General features: G+C 61.2%; 2 protein-coding genes across 10 annotated transcripts; both read left to right on the top strand.

Annotated features, from left to right (window-relative positions):
- Window positions 1-196: 196 nt before the first annotated feature.
- Window positions 197-6680, top strand: CBX5 (chromobox 5). Of its 2 annotated transcripts, none has more exons than XM_074530637.1 (5): window positions 197-354; window positions 2742-2893; window positions 3422-3617; window positions 4110-4207; window positions 6257-6680. In XM_074530637.1, exons 2-5 carry the CDS (start codon window positions 2757-2759, stop codon window positions 6405-6407), a joined length of 582 nt encoding a protein of 193 aa, XP_074386738.1. In that variant the 5' UTR covers window positions 197-354; window positions 2742-2756; the 3' UTR covers window positions 6408-6680. The 2 variants fall into 2 exon arrangements, with proteins under 2 accessions (XP_074386738.1, XP_074386737.1); XM_074530636.1 differs by lacking the exon at window positions 197-354 and adding an exon at window positions 401-554.
- A 1031-nt stretch (window positions 6681-7711) lies between these two features.
- On the top strand, window positions 7712-12813 carry SMUG1 (single-strand-selective monofunctional uracil-DNA glycosylase 1). Of its 8 annotated transcripts, none has more exons than XM_074530793.1 (3): window positions 7712-7816; window positions 8833-9193; window positions 10917-12801. In XM_074530793.1, exons 2-3 carry the CDS (start codon window positions 8843-8845, stop codon window positions 12207-12209), a joined length of 1644 nt encoding a protein of 547 aa, XP_074386894.1. In that variant the 5' UTR covers window positions 7712-7816; window positions 8833-8842; the 3' UTR covers window positions 12210-12801. The 8 variants fall into 8 exon arrangements, with proteins under 8 accessions (XP_074386894.1, XP_074386893.1, XP_074386891.1 ...); XM_074530792.1 differs by having other exon boundaries at window positions 7786-7867; window positions 10917-12800; XM_074530790.1 differs by lacking the exon at window positions 7712-7816 and adding an exon at window positions 7948-8093 and having other exon boundaries at window positions 8802-9193; window positions 10917-12802.
- Window positions 12814-17473: the final 4660 nt, after the last annotated feature.

Here is a 17473-nt window from a genome sequence, read left to right as displayed (position 1 = left end):
CCGCCCACAGTGCCGCCGCTGATTGGTTGATCCAAGAAACGTCCCGCCCCCGCGCCGCGGTGATTGGGGGGAATTGCTGTCGCCACGCCCCGCGCGGCTTTTCCCGCTCCGGCCCGGAGACTCCCCGGCGCGCCGCGGATTGGTTGGAGAGGCGGAGGGCCCGCCCCCAGACAGGCGTTCATTGGCTAGGCGCGCGGGGGGACGGTCCCCATTGGCGGGCGCGGCCGTCGCTCAGCGCGGGCCGCCGGCGGGCCCAGCGCAGCTCGGCGAGAGCGGCGCGGCGGGCGCAGAGCGGGGCGGCGGCGGCGACTCCCGGCGGCGGCGAGAAGGGGCCGCCCGCCCGCCGGCCCCAAGGTGCGCCCGGAGCAGCGCATGCGCCAATCGCGGTGGGCTCTGGGGAGGGGGGAAAGGCGGGCGGACGCATGCGCGGAGCGCGGCCGGCGGCGCCTGCGCGCTGCGGGCGGTTTTGGCGGGCGGAGCGCGGAGCGGCGGCAGCTCGAAGCGGCGGCCGAACCGCGGCGGACGGGCCCGCGCCGGAGCCGCTCCCCGCGCAGGTAGCGCCGGCGGCGGGCGGCGGATGAATGGGCGGCAGCGTGGGGGCGGGTCCGCCGGTGTGATGGACAGGCGCGGTGGCCAATGGATGCTGGCGGGAGGCAGGGCCACGCGCGGAGTGACGGGCGCGGTATTTAATCGCTACAAGCGGGAGGCGGGGCGGCGCGTGGATTGTCAGGCGGTCTGACCAATAGCGACGCAGCGAAGGTGGGGCGGTGCTTGGAGTGACGGTTCCACCGTCCAATAGTGGCGCCACGGGGTTGTGGCGAGCGGCGGGGCGCTCAGCCAATCACCGCGCGGGCGCGCGGCTGCTCTGACCAATCGCGTTCCGCGGCGCGCTCCTCGCCCCGCCCCCAGGCCCGCGCACCGGGCCCCTCAGCGGCGCTTTGAACCCGAATTTGCGGCTTTTTACCCCAAAATTGTGGGCTCTGCCCTCAAACCGCCGCGTCCCCCCTCAGACCGCCGCTTCCCGCCTCACACCGGCGGCTTTTCCCTCAGAGCTGCGGATTTCAGCCCTGGAACGGCGCTTTTGGCCTCAGCACGGCGCGCTCCCTTTGTTCCCTCAGGATTCCCGGGCGCGGGATCCGGGAGCGGCGCCCCGGGGGCTCCGCCGCGGATTTTCCCTTCCGAAATTCGCCTTTTCCCACCCAAACCGGCGCCTTTTCCCTCAGGAATCCGCCCCAGAACCTCCCGGTTCCCGCCCGAATCCCAGCCGGGGATCCGGCAGGAAATTCCAGCCCGGAGCGAGGAATTCCCCGCGTCCCTCACGGGGCTGCGGTTGGGAGAACGAAATCCGCTCAAATCCCGCCTGGAGGGAGGGAAAAATCCCCAGCTGGGGTTTTCTTAAATCGACTTTTTTTTAATCGTCCTTGTCTTTAAGGAGTTTAGCCCAAATTCCGTTTGGACGCTCCCAAATTCCCCCTCAGTTTTAGGGGATTTCTTCCAAATTTTGTTTTGCTCTGCTTAAATTTTCTGGGTTTTTTTTTTAGCCCAAACCGTGTTTCTTTGTGCCTAAATTCCTGCTGGTTTATAGGAATCGGCCCCTACTGTGCTCCCCCCTTGGGCATCCCAAAATTACCCCAAATCTCTTCTTGAGGGGTCCCAAAATGACCCCAAATCCCTCTTGGGGGTCCCAAAATGACCCCAAATCCCTTTTTAGGATCCCCAAATGATCCTAAATCCCTTTTGGGGATCCCCTGGTGTCCCCAGATCCCTTTTTAGAATCCCATGGTGTTCCCAAATCCCTCCTTGAGGATTCCAGAATGATCCCAAATCCCTTTTTGGGATCCCAAAATGACCTCAAATCCCTTTTGGGGATCCCCTGGTGTCCCCAAATCCCTCTCGGGGATCCCTAGGTCACCCCATTGTCCCCTTTAAGGGTCTCCAGGAGCCCCAAATGTCCCTTTGGGGGTGCTGAGATGCCAAATCCCCCCCTGAGCTGTCCCCAATGGTGACAATGCCGTGTCCCCAGTGCTGGGCTGTGGGCAGGAGCAGCCCCATGGTGACATTCCCTGACCCATGGTGACATTCCCTGTGCCGTGGTGACATTCCCTGACCCATGGTGACACTGTGTGACCTATGGTGACACTCCTGTCCCTGTCATTGTCCCCAGAGCGGTGGCTGCGCTATGGGCAGGAGGAGCCGGCGGGCAGTGCCAGGGTGACACTGTGTGACCCATGGTGACATTGTGTGACCCATGGTGACATTCTGTGACCCATGGTGACACTGTGTGACCCATGGTGACACTCCTGTCCCTGTCATTGTCCCTTCCCCAGAGCAGTGGCTGCGCTATGGGCAGGAGGAGCCGGCGGGCAGTGCCATGGTGACATTCTGTGACCCATGGTGACACTGTGTGACCCATGGTGACACTGTGTGACCCATGGTGACACTCCTGTCCCTGTCATTGTCCCTTCCCCAGAGCGGTGGCTGCGCTATGGGCAGGAGGAGCCGGCGGGCAGTGCCAGGGTGACACTGTGTGATCCATAGTGACACTGTGTGACCCATGGTGACATTCTGTGACCCATGGTGACATTGTGTGACCCATGGTGACACTCCTGTCCCTGTCATTGTCCCCAGAGCGGTGGCTGCGCTATGGGCAGGAGGAGCCGGCGGGCAGTGCCAGGGTGACACTGTGTGACCCATGGTGACATTGTGTGACACTCCTGTCCCTGTCATTGTCCCTTCCCCAGAGCGGTGGCTGCGCTATGGGCAGGAGGAGCCGGCGGGCAGCCGACAGCTCGTCCTCGGGGGAGGAGGAGGAGTATGTGGTGGAGAAGGTTCTGGACCGGCGCGTGGTGAGGGGCCAGGCCGAGTACCTGCTCAAGTGGAAGGGCTTCTCCGAGTGAGTGACAGCGGGGACAGCGCGGGGACAGCGCGGGGAGGGGGCACAGCACCCTGGGTGTCCCCTGACCATGTTCCTACCTGTCCCTGGGTGTCCCTGAATGTCCCCTGGACGCCTCTGAGTGTCCCCGACCATGTCCCCTGTGTCTGGCCATGTCCCCAAGGGAGCACAACACGTGGGGGTGTCCCTGGATGTCCCCTGCGTGTCCCCAGGTGTCCCTTGGGTGTCCCCTGACCGTGTCCTCGTGTGTCCCGCAGGGAGCACAACACGTGGGGGTGGTGAGATGTCCCCTGACCGTGTCCCTGGCTGTCCCTGGCTGTCCCCTGACCGTGTCCCCTGTCCCTGTGTGTCTCACAGGGAGCACAGCATGTGGGGGAGTCCCTGGATGTCCCATCAGTGTCCCCAGATGTCCCCTGGTTGTCCCCTGACCCTGTCCCTGTCCCCGCAGGGAGCATAGCACATGAGGGTGTCCCTGGATGTCCTATCAGTGTCCCTGGGTGTCCCCTGACCCTGTCCCTGTCCCCGCAGGGAGCACAACACGTGGGAGCCCGAGAAGAACCTGGACTGCCCCGAGCTGATCTCGCAGTTCCTGCGCAAGGACCGCAGGATGAGGGACATGAGGGACGTGAGGGACAGCGAGGGGACGCGGCCCCGCGAGCGCCCCGAGGGCGCCAAGCGCAAGGGACTGCCCGGAGAGGACGGCAGGGCCAAGAAGAAGAGGGAGGTGAGGGGACAGGGGGACACAGGGAGGGGACATGGGGACACCTGGGGATGGGGACACAGGACACAGGGAGGTGAGGGGACAGGGGGACACAGGGAGGGGACACGGGGACATGGGGACACTGGGATGGGGACATGGGGATGGGGACACAGGGAGGTGAGAGGGGACAGGGAGACAACAGGAGGGGACATGGGAAGGAGATGGGAAGATGGGGATGGGGACATGGGAGATGAGAGGGGACACCAGGGACATGGGGACACTGGGATGGGGACATGGGGATGGGAACAGGGACACAGAGATGGGAACAGGGACACAGGGAGGGGACAGAGACATGGGGTGGGGATGGGGACGGGAGCCTGGACTCCCGGAATGGCCAATCCCATTTTCCCAAACCAATCCCATTTTCCCAAACCAATCCCATTTTCCCAAACCCTCCCATTTTCCCCAAACCAATCCCATTTTCCCAAAACCGTCCCTTTTTCCCCCAAACCCCAGAGCAACGACATCGCCCGCGGCTTCGAGCGGGGGCTGGAGCCCGAGAAGATCATCGGGGCCACCGACTCCTGCGGGGACCTCATGTTCCTCATGAAGTGGTGAGGCCACCTCCTCGCTGTCCCCAGCGTCCCCTGGCAGCCCCAGCTCCTGTCTGAGTCCCCTGTTTGTGTCCTTGTCCCCCAGTTTGTGTCTGTGTCCCCAGTTTGTGTCTCCAGTTTGTCCCTTTGTCCCCAGTTCATGTCTGTGTCCCCTGTTTGTGTCCTCGTGTCCCCAGTTTGTGTCCTTGTCCCCCAGTTTGTGTCTGTGTCCCCAGTTCATTTGTGTGTCCCCTGTTTGACCCTCATGTCCCCAGTTCATGTCTGTGTCCCCTGTTTGTGTCCTCGTGTCCCCAGTTTGTGTCCTTGTCCCCCAGTTTGTCCCTTTGTCCCCAGTTCATTTGTGTGTCCCCAGTTTGTGTCCTTGTCCCCCAGTTTGTGTCCTTGTCCCCCAGTTTGTCCCTTTGTCCCCAGTTCATTTGTGTGTCCCCTGTTTGACCCTCATGTCCCCAGTTCATGTCTGTGTCCCCCAGTTCGTCCCTTTGTCCCCAGTTTCTGTCCATGTCCCCCAGTTTATTCCTTTGTCCCCAGTTTGTGTCTCCAGTTTGTCCCTTTGTCCTCAAGTTGTGACCCCAATTTGTGTCCCCAGTTTATCCCCTTGTCCCCAGTGTGTCCCCACTTTGTGACTCCAGTTTGTCCCTTTGCCCCCGGTTTGTGTCCCAGTTTATCCCCATGTCCCCAGGCTGTCCCTGTGTCCCATCCTGTCCCTGTGTCCCCAGATTGTCACTCCAGCCTGTCCCTGTGTCCCCAGGCTGTCCCTATCCTGTCCCTGTGTCCCCAGGCTGTCCCTGTGTCCATGGTCTGTGTCCCCAGGCTGTCCCTGTGTCCCCGGATTGTCACCCCAGCCTGTTCCTGTGTCCCCATCCTGTCCCCGTGTCCCCAGCCTGTCCTGTCCCTGTGTCCCCAGCCTGTCCCCAGCCTGTCCCATGTCCCCAGCCTGTCCCTATGTCCCCAGCCTGTCCCCATCCTGTCCCTGTGTCCCCAGATTGTCACCCCAGCCTGTCCCTGTGTCCATGGTCTGTGTCCCCAGCCTGTCCCTGTGTCCCCAGCCTGTCCTGTCCCTGTGTCCCCAGCCTGTCCCCAGCCTGTCCCCATGTCCCCAGCCTGTCACCATCCTGTCCCTGTGTCCCCAGATTGTCACCCCAGCCTGTCCCCATGTCCCCAGCCTGTCCTGTCCCTGTGTCCCCAGCCTGTCCCCATGTCCCAGCCTGTCCCTGTGTCCCCAGCCTGTGTCCCCAGCCTGTCCCTGTGTCCATGGTCTGTGTCCCCAGCCTGTCCCCATGTCCCCAGATTGTCACCCCAGCCTGTCCCTGTGTCCCCAGCCTGTCCTGTCCCTGTGTCCCCATCCTGTCCCCATCCTGTCCCTGTGTCCCCAGATTGTCACCCCAGCCTGTCCCTGTGTCCCCAGCCTGTCCTGTCCCTGTGTCCCCATCCTGTCCCCATCCTGTCCCTGTGTCCCCAGATTGTCACCCCAGCCTGTCCCTGTGTCCCCAGCCTGTCCCTGTGTCCATGGTCTGTGTCCCCAGGCTGTCCCTGTGTCCCCAGCCTGTCCTGTCCCTGTGTCCCCAGCCTGTCCCCAGCCTGTCCCCAGCCTGTCCCCATGTCCCCAGCCTGTCCCCAGCCTGTCCCTGTGTCCCCATCCTGTCCCTGTGTCCCCAGCCTGTCACCATCCTGTCCCTGTGTCCCCAGATTGTCACCCCAGCCTGTCCCTGTGTCCCCAGCCTGTCACCATCCTGTCCCCATGTCCCCAGCCTGTCACCATCCTGTCCCTGTGTCCCCAGATTGTCACCCCAGCCTGTCCCCATGTCCCCAGGCTGTCCTGTCCCTGTGTCCCCAGCCTGTCCCCAGCCTGTCCCTGTGTCTCCAGCCTGTGTCCCCAGCCTGTCCCCATGTCCCATCCTGTCCCTGTGTCCCCAGCCTGTCCTATCCCTGTGTCCCCAGGCTGTCCCCATCCTGTCCCTGTGTCCCCAGCCTGTCCGTGTGTCCCCAGCCTGTCCCCATCCTGTCCCTGTGTCCCCGGATTGTCACCCCATCCTGTCCCTGTCCCCGCAGGAAGGACACGGACGAGGCTGACCTGGTGCTGGCCAAGGAGGCCAACCTCAAGTGTCCCCAGATTGTCATCGCGTTCTACGAGGAGCGTCTGACGTGGCACGCGTACCCCGAGGACAGCGAGCCCAAGGAGCGGGACCCCCCCCGCAGCTGAGCCCCCTCCCCACTGTACAGACCCCTGGCCCTGTCCCCTGTCCCCATCCCTGTCCCCTCCCGTGTCCCTGCCCTGCCCGGGGTGTCCCCAGCCCGTTGTCCCCACCCCGGGGCACTTTGGGGGTGGCCCCGGTTTTGGTGTTTTTTACAGTCGGTGTTTTCAGCCGGGGTCCCCCCCCGGGGTGTCCCCGTGTCCCCTCTGTCCCCTCTGTCCCCACCCAGTGTTGTCCCCAACGCCCTGGATTTGCTTCCAATAAACAACGGTCACTTTTCAGAGCTGCCACCGCCAGGCTGGGGACAACGATGGCACCAACGTGGTGTCACCAGCATGGCACAGTGTCACCAGCATGGCCTGGTGTCCCTCCAGTGTCACCAACATGGCACAGTGTCACCAACAGGGCACAGTGTCACCAGCATGGCACAGTGTCACCAGCAGGGCCTGGTGTCCCTCCAGTGTCACCAACATGGCACGGTGTCACCAACAGGGCACAGTGTCACCAACAGGGCACAGTGTCACCAACATGGCACAGTGTCACCAGCAGGGCCTGGTGTCCCCTCAGTGTCCCCAGTACAGCCCAGTGTCCCCAGTATGGCCCGGTGTCCCCAGTATGGCCCGGTGCCCCCTGGCGGTGACAGCGAGCGCTGCACGGTGACAGCGCGGGGACAAAGGGGACCCGGGGACAGCGGGGGTGGCACTGGAGGGGACAAAGGGGACCCCTGGGGATGGGGCAGGGGCGGTTTGGGGACACCGCAGTGACACAGGAGGGACCTTGGAACGTGTGGATGACACGAGGAGGGGGCTTGGGGACACCTTGGTGGCTCTCGGGGGATTGTTGGGGGGACACCTGGGTGACCCGGGAGGGTTTGGGGACGCTCCGGTGACAGCGGGGGGGTTTGGGGACACTCCGGTGACACCGGGGGGGTTTGGGGACGCTCCGGTGACACTGGGGGGGGTTTGGGGGCGCTCCGGTGACACTGGGGGGGTTTGGGGGCGCTCCGGTGACACTGAGGGGGGGTTTGGGGACACTCCGGTGACACCAAAGGGGCTTTGGGGACACTCCGGTGACACTGAGGGGGGGTTTGGGGATACTCCGGTGACACTGAGGGGCGTTTGGGGACACTCCGGTGACACTGAGGGGGGGTTTGGGGACGCTCCAGTGACACTGGGGGGGGGGTTGGGGACACTCGGGTGACACTGTGGGGGGTTTAGGGCACTCCGGTGACACCGGGGGGGTTTAGGGCACTCCGGTGACACCGGGGGGGTTTGGGGACACTCCGGTGACACTGAGGGGGGTTCAGGGCGCTCCCTCCCGTTCCCGCTCGGGGGCGCCCTCGCGCCGCCGCAGCTCCGCGTGCTCCGCCCCCTCACCGTGGGAAGGGGCGTGGCCTGAGCAGACCCCGCCCCCTGCTGTGAGTGGCCCCGAGTGCCCCGCGCGCGTTCGGGACCCCGGGAGGGTCTGGGTGAGATTTGGGAGGTTTGGAGGAGGTCGGGGGGGGATTTGGGGGCTCCGGGTGGGATTTGGGGGTGATTTGGGGGATGTTTCCCCGCCGCAAAGCACGATGGGAAACTCCGCGCGCAGACAAAGGACCGGGGCCGCGCGCGGGGCACGCCGGGAAGGGGAGGGGGCGGAGCCTGCCGGGGCAGGGGGCGGGGCCCGGAGCGCGGAGGACGCGGCGCGTGCTCGAGGTGGGCTCGCGGCGGCTGTGACGTCACCGGGGGGAGCCTTGTGTGACGTCACGGGGGGAGCGGGGCTGTCAGGGACCGTCGGGGGAGGGGGCAGGGCTGGGGGAGGGGGGACATGGTGGGGGGGGAGAGGGGGCGGGACACGGCCAGAACAGCCCGCCCCCCCCGGGAGGGGCCCGCTGTCACTTGTGTCACCCCCCCGGGGCTCCCCTGTCCCCTCTGTCACCCCCCCGGGGTCTGCGGTCACCTCTGTCCCTCCTGGGGGCTCCCCTGTCCCCCCCCACGAGGGTCCGCTGTCCCCTCCAGGGCTCCCCTGTCCCTTCTGTCACCTCCCCGGGCTCCGGTGTCCCCTCTGTCCCACCCCCGGGGCTCCCCTGTCCCCTCTGTCACCCCCCAGGGGTCTGGGTCACCTCTGTCCCACCCTCGGGGCTCCCCTGTCCCCCCCGGGTCTCCCCTGTCCACTCTGTCCCTCCTGGGGGCTCCGCTGTCCCCTCTGTCACCCCCGGGGATCCTTTGTCCCCTTCCGGGGCTCCCCTGTCACCCCTGGGTCACCCCAAGGCTCCCCTGTCCCCCCCCAGGTCCCCTGTGTCACCTCCCTGGGGCTCCCCTGTCCCCTCCAGGGCTCCCCTGTCCCCTCTGTCCCCCCCAGGTCCCCTCTGTCACCTCCCTGGAGCTCCCCTGTCCCCCCCAGGGCTCCTCTGTCCCCCCCAGGTCCCCTCTGTCACCTCCCCTGTCCCCGCAGGCGATGGGGGATGGAGCGGGAGGAGGAGGAGGAGGAGGCGGAGGAAGGAGCCGGGGCTGCGGCTGAGGAAGGAGCGGGGGCTGCGGGAGCCGATGATGCTGGTGCTGAGGATGATGAGGATGATGAGGATGATGAGGATGATGAGGAAGGCGTGGCGGGCCGGTTCCTGGCGCTCCAGCGCGCTCTCTCCGAGCGGCTCCGGGCGCTGCCGCCGCCGGGCCCGCCCGTGGCCGTGGTGTACGCGCCGCTCGAGTACGCGTGGGAGCTGCACCGGAGCTTCGTGCGCCGCTTCCTGCGCTCGCCCAAGGCCGTGCTGTTCCTGGGCATGAACCCCGGGCCCTTCGGGATGGCACAGACCGGGGTGGGTACCGGGGGGACACCCCAAAAACCCCAAACACCCCAAAACCCCTGGGCATGAACCCCGGGCCCTTCGGGATGGCGCAGACCGGGGTGGGTACCCCGAAACTGTCTGTGTACCCCAAAAAACCCTGGGCATGAACCCCGGGCCCTTCGGGATGGCACAGACCGGGGTGGGTACCGGGGAGACACCCCAAAAACCCCAAAAAACCCTGAGCATGAATCCCGGGCCCTTCGGGATGGCACAGACCGGGGTGGGTACCCCAAAAACCCCTGGGCATGAACCCCGGGCCCTTTGGGATGGCGCAGACCGGGGTGGGTACCGGGGAGACACCCCAAAAACCCCTGGGTACCCCAAAAAACCCTGGGCATGAACCCCGGGTCAGAGGCAATCCATCCCATGGGGTCCTAGGGGAGGGAAACTGAGGCACAGGGGGGGATCCCAATCCATCCCACGGAAGGGAAACTGAGGCACGGGGGGTGGCGGTCCCAATCCATCCCATGGGATCCTCGGAGAGAGAAACCGAGGCACGGGGAGATCCCACTCTATCCCACGAAGGGAAACTGAGGCACGGGGAGATCCCAATCTATCCCACGGAGGGAAACTGAGGCACGGGGTCGGTCCCAATCCATCCCATGGAAGGGAAACTGAGGCACGGGGGGTGGTGGTCCCAATCCATCCCATGGAGGGGAAACTGAGGCATGGGGGGTGGCGGTCCCAATCCATCCCATGGAGGGGAAACTGAGGCACGGGGGGGGGTCCCACTCTATCCCACGGAGGGAAACTGAGGCACGGGGTCGGTCCCAATCCATCCCATGGGATCCTCGGAGAGGGAAACTGAGGCACGGGGAGATCCCAATCTATCCCACGGAGGGAAACTGAGGCACGGGGGAGATCCCAATCCATCCCACGGAGGGAAACTGAGGCACGGGGGAGATCCCAATCCATCCCACGGAGGGAAACTGAGGCACGGGGGGTGGGAAACCTAATCCATCCCACGGAGGGGGTCCCAGTCCATCCCACGGAGGGAAACTGAGGCACGGGGTCGGTCCCAATCCATCCCATGGAGGGGAAACTGAGGCACGGGGGGTGGCGGTCCCAATCCATCCCACGGAGGGAAACTGAGGCACGGGGAGATCCCAATCCATCCCATGGGATCCTCGGAGAGGGAAACCGAGGCACGGGGAGATCCCAATCTATCCCACGGAGGGAAACTGAGGCACGGGGTCGGTCCCACTCTATCCCACGGAGGGAAACCGAGGCACGGGGAGATCCCAATCTATCCCACGGAGGGAAACTGAGGCACGGGGTCGGTCCCAGTCCATCCCATGGAAGGAAAACTGAGGCACAGGGGGGGTCCCACTCTATCCCACGGAGGGAAACTGAGGCACTGGGAGATCCGAATCCATCCCATGGGATCCTCGGAGAGGGAAACCGAGGCACGGGGAGATCCCAATCTATCCCGCGGAGGGAAACTGAGGCACGGGGGAGATCCCAGTCCATCCCACGGAGGGAAACTGAGGCACGGGGAGATCCAAATCCATCCCATGGAGGGGAAACTGAGGCACGGGGAGATCCCAATCCATCCCATGGGAACCTCGGAGAGGGAAACTGAGGCACGGGGGTGGCTCTGCGCGGCCCGGGGCTGTCCCCCCGTGTCCCCCCCGTGTCCCCCCCGTGTCCCCCCCGTGTCCCCCCGGCCCTGACGCCCCCGCCCGCCCCGCAGGTGCCGTTCGGCGAGGCGTGGCACGTCCGCGAGTGGCTGCGGGTGTCGGGCTCGGTGCTGCGGCCGCCCCACGAGCACCCCAAGCGCCCGGTGCTGGGGCTGCGCTGCCCGCGGGCCGAGGTGAGCGGCGCCCGCTTCTGGGGGCTCATCCGCAGCCTCTGCCCCGACCCCCGCGCCTTCTTCCGCCACTGCTTCGTGCACAACCTCTGCCCGCTGCTCTTCCTCGCCGCCTCGGGCCGCAACGTGGCCCCTCCGGAGCTGCGGGCGGCGGAGCGGGAGCGGCTGCTGGCGCCGTGCGGGGCCGCGCTCGCCGCCGCCGTGCGGGCGCTGCGGGTGCGCCTGGTGGTGGCGCTGGGCCGCGTGGCCGAGCTGCGGGCGCGCCGGGCGCTGCGGGACGCGGGCATGGCCGTGCCCGTGGCCTGGATCCCGCACCCGTCCCCGCGGAACCCCCGCGCCAACCGCGGCTGGGAGGGGGAGGCGCGGGAGAGGCTGCGGGAGCTGGGGGTGCTGCGGCTCTTGGGGGTGCGGGACGGGGGGGATGCAGGGACGGAAGGGTTGGAGCTGTTGGGGACTGGGGAAAATGGGGCTGGGGGGTCCCTGGACCAGTTGGACCAGTTTGGGACTGGGAAAAATGGGGCTGGGGGGTCCCTGGACCAGTTGGGGACTGGGGAAAGTGGGGCTGGGGGGAGCCTGGACCAGTTGGGGACTGGGGAAAATGGGGCTGGGGGGTCCCTGGGCCAGTTTGGGACTGGGGAAAATGGGGCTGGGGGGAGCCTGGACCAGTTTGGGACTGGGAAAAATGGGGCTGGGGGGTCCTTGGATCAGTTTGGGGCTGGGGAAAATGGAGTTGGAGGGTCCTTGCCCCAGTTTGGGACTGGGGAAAATGGAGTTGGGGGGCACCTGGACCAGTTGGGGACTGGGGAAAATGGGGCTGGGGGGAGCCTGGACCAGTTTGGGACTGGGGAATGTGGAGTTGGAGGGTCCTTGCCCCAGTTTGGGACTGGGGAAAGTGGGGCTGGAGGGGGCCTGGACCAGTTTGGAACTGGGGAATGTGGAGTTGGAGGGGGCCTGGACCAGTTTGGAACTGGGGAAAATGGGGCTGGGGGGAGCCTGGACCAGTTGGGGACTGGGGAAAATGGAGTTGGGGCATCCCTGGACCAGTTTGGGACTGGGGAAAAGGGGATGAGGGGGTCCCTGCCCCAGTTTGGGACTGGAGAAAGCAGAGTTGGGGGGGCGCCTGGACCAGCTGGGAACTGGGAGAGAGGGGTTTGGGGGGGACCTGGACCAGTTTGACCAGTTGGGAGCTGGGGGGAAGGGGATTAGGGGGTCCCTGGCCCAGTTTGGGACTGGGAAAATTGGGGAGGGGGCATCCCTGGACCAGTTTGGGACTGGGGAAAACACAGTTAGGGGGTCCCTGGCCCAGTTTGACCAGTTTGAGACTGGAGAAAATGGGGCTCGGGGTGCTTGCCCCAGTTTGGGACTGGGGGGAAGGGGATTGATGGGGCCCTGCCTCAGTTTCCCCACTCAGGAACTGGGGGGAAGGGGGTTGGGGGGATCCCTGCCCCAGTTTGACCAGTTTGGGACTGGGGGGAAGGGGATTGATGGGGCCCTGCCTCAGTTTCCCCACTCAGAGCAGGGTTTAGAGCAACACTCCAGGCCAGAGGGTGAACCCGTGCCTCAGTTTCCCCACTCAGGGATGGTGCTTAAGAGGCGGGGGATGGGCCCTGCCTCAGTTTCCCTTTAGGCAAAAGGGGGGGGAGGGCTCGTGGGTCATTTTCTGTGCAATTCTGGAATTAATAAAGGTGAGAATTGGTAAAAAAAGCAAGGAAAGAGTCATTGTGGAGAACCAATTCCTTCCTTCCTCCTCTCCTTTCCTTTCCTTTCCCTTTTCCTTTTCCTTTTCCTTTTCCTTTCCTTTCCTTTCCTTTCCCCACCCTTTCCTTCCGGCTAAAACCATGGAAAACGCTTGGAAAAGGTTAAAACTGACAAGCGGGAAAGGTGTAACCTCTAAAGTGCACTGAACTGCAACAATGTAACAAACTTGTAACAAAATTGTAACAAACTTGTAACAAACTTGTAACAAACTTGTAACAAACTTGTAACTGTGTTTGACAAACGAAAAGTTAACTGTCTCTAACTGGGGCATTTTTTTTGTTTTTGTTTTTGGTTTATTTAGGTTTTTTGTTTTGGTTTTTTTTGTTGTTGTTGTTGTTTTTTGGTTTTTTTGTGGGTTTTTATTTTGTGCGTTTTCTTTTTTTGTGGGTGTTTTTTTTGTGTTTTTTTTGGGGTTTTTTTTGTGCGGGTTTTTTGTTTTTGGTTTTTTTTCTTTTGAGGTTTTGTGGGTTTTTTGTGGTTTTTTTTCCTGGATTTTTTTGTGGGGTTTTTGTGGGGATTTTTTGTGCTTGTTTTTTTTTTCTTTTGAGGTTTTGTGGGTTTTTCGTGGGGTTTTTTTTCTGGATTTTTTGTGGGTTTTTTTTTTTTCCGGGTTTTTACTTTGTGCAGCGTCGAGCGTTTGAATTTCCTCTGCGCTTTGGGGCCTCCCTCCACCACCACCACCCATTGTACAGTGAGATTACCGTACGCTGCTTAAACTCAATTTTAAGAGGAGATCATTAAGATGGATTCGATGTGAAAGGCCTACTTTTTTTATCTGCCTCAATTCTCTGTTTCTTTTTATTTCACGGTTTGCATGTGTGATGGTGGGGTCCTGCCCAGCCCCAGGTTGGGAATCCTGAGCTTCTCCTGCAGCTCCTTCTGCGCTTCCCGCCATGCCCGGTGCCGCAATTTCCTCTGGTTAAATTGTATTTAATTGATTTAATTGGCACCGGGGGGCTCGGCCGGGCTGGTGATGCCAAAGGATTCCTCTGGCGTTGGGTTCGTGCCGCCTTTCCAATCCACCCTGGGGAGGACGTGGGGGTCCCACCACTCAATCTCGGGGTCTCCCCCTCCTTCGGCTCCTTCTCTGGGGTGATCGCAGCGGGTTCGGGGTGTGAACCCCACTTTTCCCGGCAGCCTGGGACATCTCTGCCTGCAGCTTTTCCAGCCGAGCCTTCGCCCTCAGCCTCTGGCCTGCAGCTCCGCAGCTTCCCTGCCCTTCTCCACGGCATCCTCCATGAACTGACAGGCCTGCACGGCGCTGCCCATGCGGAGCCGCTCCCATTGGGATGAACAACAAGAAATTTTGGGCTGTGGTGTTGGAGGGTTGATGAAACGGAGCTGGTTTTTCCTCTCCTCCATCACCTGTTGGGTCTGGAGCTCGGTCAGCATCCCTGGGCTCTCCGATGGAGGAGGGCCTGCAATGACTTCAGGCTCATCCTGCACCTCCTCGAAGCGCGGGATGCGCCGTTCCTGGGCACCGGAGGATTCCTCGGACCCCTCAGAGCCATCGCCACCAAACGCCTCCTTCAGCTCCCGTTTGCGGCTCCGGTCGCTGCTGGATTTGGAGCGCCGGCAGCTCCGTCCTTCCCCCGCTGCCTCGAAGAGCTTGTGTGCAAATCCCAGGGTGGAATCAGCCGGGAAGGGTTTGAGGCGCTCAGCCGCTTTTCTCCTGCCCATGCCGAGGGCTGCAGGGACCGCGGTGGGCTCCGAGGAGCCGAGCACGCGTTTCACCCGCTCGGGCAGAGCCATCTCCGCTCGGGCGGAAGCGGAAAGGTCGCGGGTTCGATCCCGGCTCCCGTCCCTCACGCCGCTTCTCCTCCCGCTCCCGGCCATGGACGGAAGCGGAAAGGCCGCGGGTTCGATTCCGGCTTCCGGCGCCGCTCGGGCCTCGCTGTCCCGAGCCGAGCACGCCTCGCTGGCGGCAGCGCTGCCACACGGACCGAGCACTCGCACACGGCGAGGCGGCGGACGGGGAAATGGTGAAATGGCCGCTGTTAACGGGCGGACGGGGTGATTTGTAACGGGGGGGAACGGTGAGGGAATGGGAAAAGGGGCGGGGCTCCGCCTCAACGTAGCATCGCGATATCTTGAACGTAACATCGCAATATCGTGAGCGTAACATCGCGAGATCTGCCCACAGCCAAACACTCCTGGGCGCGAACTCGGGGCCGTTCGGGATGGCGCCCCCAAAAACCCCAAACACCCCCCCAAAAAACCCCAATAAAACACCCCAAAACCCCTAAAAACCCCTGGTTTTGAACGCGGGGCCGTTCGGGGCGGCTCAAACCGGGGTGGGCGCCCCAAAAACACCAAAATCCCTGAACCCGGGGCCGTTCGGGATGGCGCCCCAAAAACACCAAACACCCCAAAAATCCCTGAACCCAGCAGCAGAGGAGGGAAACTGAGGCACGAGGAGGGGGGGATCCCAATCCAAGAGGGGACCCTCACTCCCTGCCTGGATTTAGGGGTCCGGTCCGTTTAAAATTTGGCATTTTGGGTTTTTTTCCCCGGAATTGGCAGATTTGGGGCCAGCCCGGCTGGATTCGGGGCACTCAGGCCCGTTTAAAATTTGACATTTTGGGATTTTTTTCCCCGGAATTGGCTGATTTGGGGCCAGCCCGGCTGGATTCGGGGCACTCAGGCCCGTTTAAAATTTGACATTTTGGGGTTTTTTTGCCCGGAATTGCCGCGTTTGTGCCGATTCTCTCCGCCGCCTGCAGAGGGAGCCCGGACAAGGGAGGATGAGGAGCGGCCGCGATTTTCCAGCCGGGAAAGTCTCGGGAAGGGAGCGGGGCCGGGTGTTCCTTCATCGGCATCCTGAGAATTCCGGGTTTTCCTTTATCTGCATCCCAGAGAAATCCGGATTTTCCTGTATCTGTGTCCCAGAGAAATCCAGATTTTCCCATACCAGTATCTCAGATTTTCCTTCATCAACATCCCAGAGAATTCCGGATTTTCCCGTATCAGCATCCCAGATTTTCTCCTTTCAATATCCCAGAGCATCCCAGATTTTCCTGCCTCAATATCCCAGATTTTCCCATATTAATATCCCAGATTTTGTCATATCAATATCCCAGATTTTCCCATATTAATAACCCAGATTTTCCCATATTGATATCCCAGATTTTCCCATTTCAGTATCCCAGAACATCCCAGATTTTCCTGCCTCAATATCCCAAATTTTCCCATATTAACATCCCAGAGCATCCCAGATTTTTCCGTCTCAATATCCCAGATTTTCCTTCATCAGCATCCCAGAAAATTCCAGATTTTCCCACATCAGCATCCTAGATTTTCCCATTTCAATATCCCAGAAAATTCCAGATTTTCCTGTTCCAATATCCCAGATTTTCCCGTCTCACTATCCCAGAATTTCCCGTATTAATATCCAGATTTTCCCATATTAATATCCCAAATTTTCTCATATCAATATTCCAGATTTTCCCATATTAATATCCCAGATTTTCCCATATTAATATCCCAGATTTTCCCATATTAATATCCCAGATCTTCTCATATCAATATCCTAGAATTTCCCATATTAATAACCCAGATTTTCCCATATCAATATCCCAAATTTTCCCCTATTAATATCCCAGATTTCCCCCTATTAATATCCCAGATTTTCCCATCTCACTATCCCAGAATTTCCCGTATTAATATCCAGATTTTCCCATATTAATATCCCAGATTTTCCTGTTCCAATATCCCAGATTTTCTCATATCAATATCCCAGATTTTCCCATATTAATATCCCAGATTTTCCCCTATTAATATCCCAGATTTTCGCACACCCCATAAATTTCCCCACACCCGATTTTCCCGGTTTTCTCCCCAAAACCTCCCTCCCCTCCCTTTTTGGTTTTTTTGGCTCCGCCCCCCTTGGAATTATGATGGCGCCCCTCCCCCACCCGGGGTCACCGCGGGGTCACCGCCGCCCCTCCCCCACGCCGATCTATTAATTACTGACAGCGATTAATTAATGAGGAAAGAGGTGGGGGGGAGGGGAGGGCGGCTCCCGCCTGTTGCTAATTAACACCGGGAGCGTTAATGAAGGCAGCGCAGCCCTGGCCGGTGTTTAATTGATTCGGGGATTAATTGGGGGTGGGCAGGGGAGCGCTGTGCTCTGCTCCAAGGGCGTCCGTCCGTCCGTCCGTCTGTCCGTCCCGGGGAAATCGGGGGTTTTTGGGGTGGTTTTGGGGAGCTGGAAATGCAGGAAAACGGGGATTTATGGAAATGGAAACTCAGGGAAAATGGGGATTTGGGAAAATGGAAATTCCGGGAAAATGGGGATTTATGGGACTGGAAATGCAGGAAAATGGGGATTTATGGAACTGAAAAAGCAGGGAAATGGGGGTTTGGGAAAATGGGGATTTATGGGACTGGAAATGCAGGAAAATGGGGATTTGGGAAAATGGAAATTCCGGGAAAATGGGGATTTATGGGACTGGAAATGCAGGAAAATGGGGATTTGGGAAAATGGGGGTTTATGGAACTGGAAAAAAAAAAAAACGGGAAATGGGGATTTGGGGAAATGGAAACACTAGGAAATGGGGATTTATAGAACTAGAAACACCGGGAAAATGGGGGTTTATGGAACTGGAAAAGCAGGAAAATGGGGATTTGGGGAACTGGAAAAAAAAACGGGAAATGGGGGTTTGGGGAAATGGGGATTTATG

This window comes from Zonotrichia albicollis, chromosome 33 (assembly GCF_047830755.1).
Source record: "Zonotrichia albicollis isolate bZonAlb1 chromosome 33, bZonAlb1.hap1, whole genome shotgun sequence".
Taxonomy (NCBI): Eukaryota; Metazoa; Chordata; class Aves; order Passeriformes; family Passerellidae; genus Zonotrichia; species Zonotrichia albicollis.
Note: the sequence above shows the minus strand (reverse complement) of the source record. Positions and strands in the feature narration are given on the sequence as shown.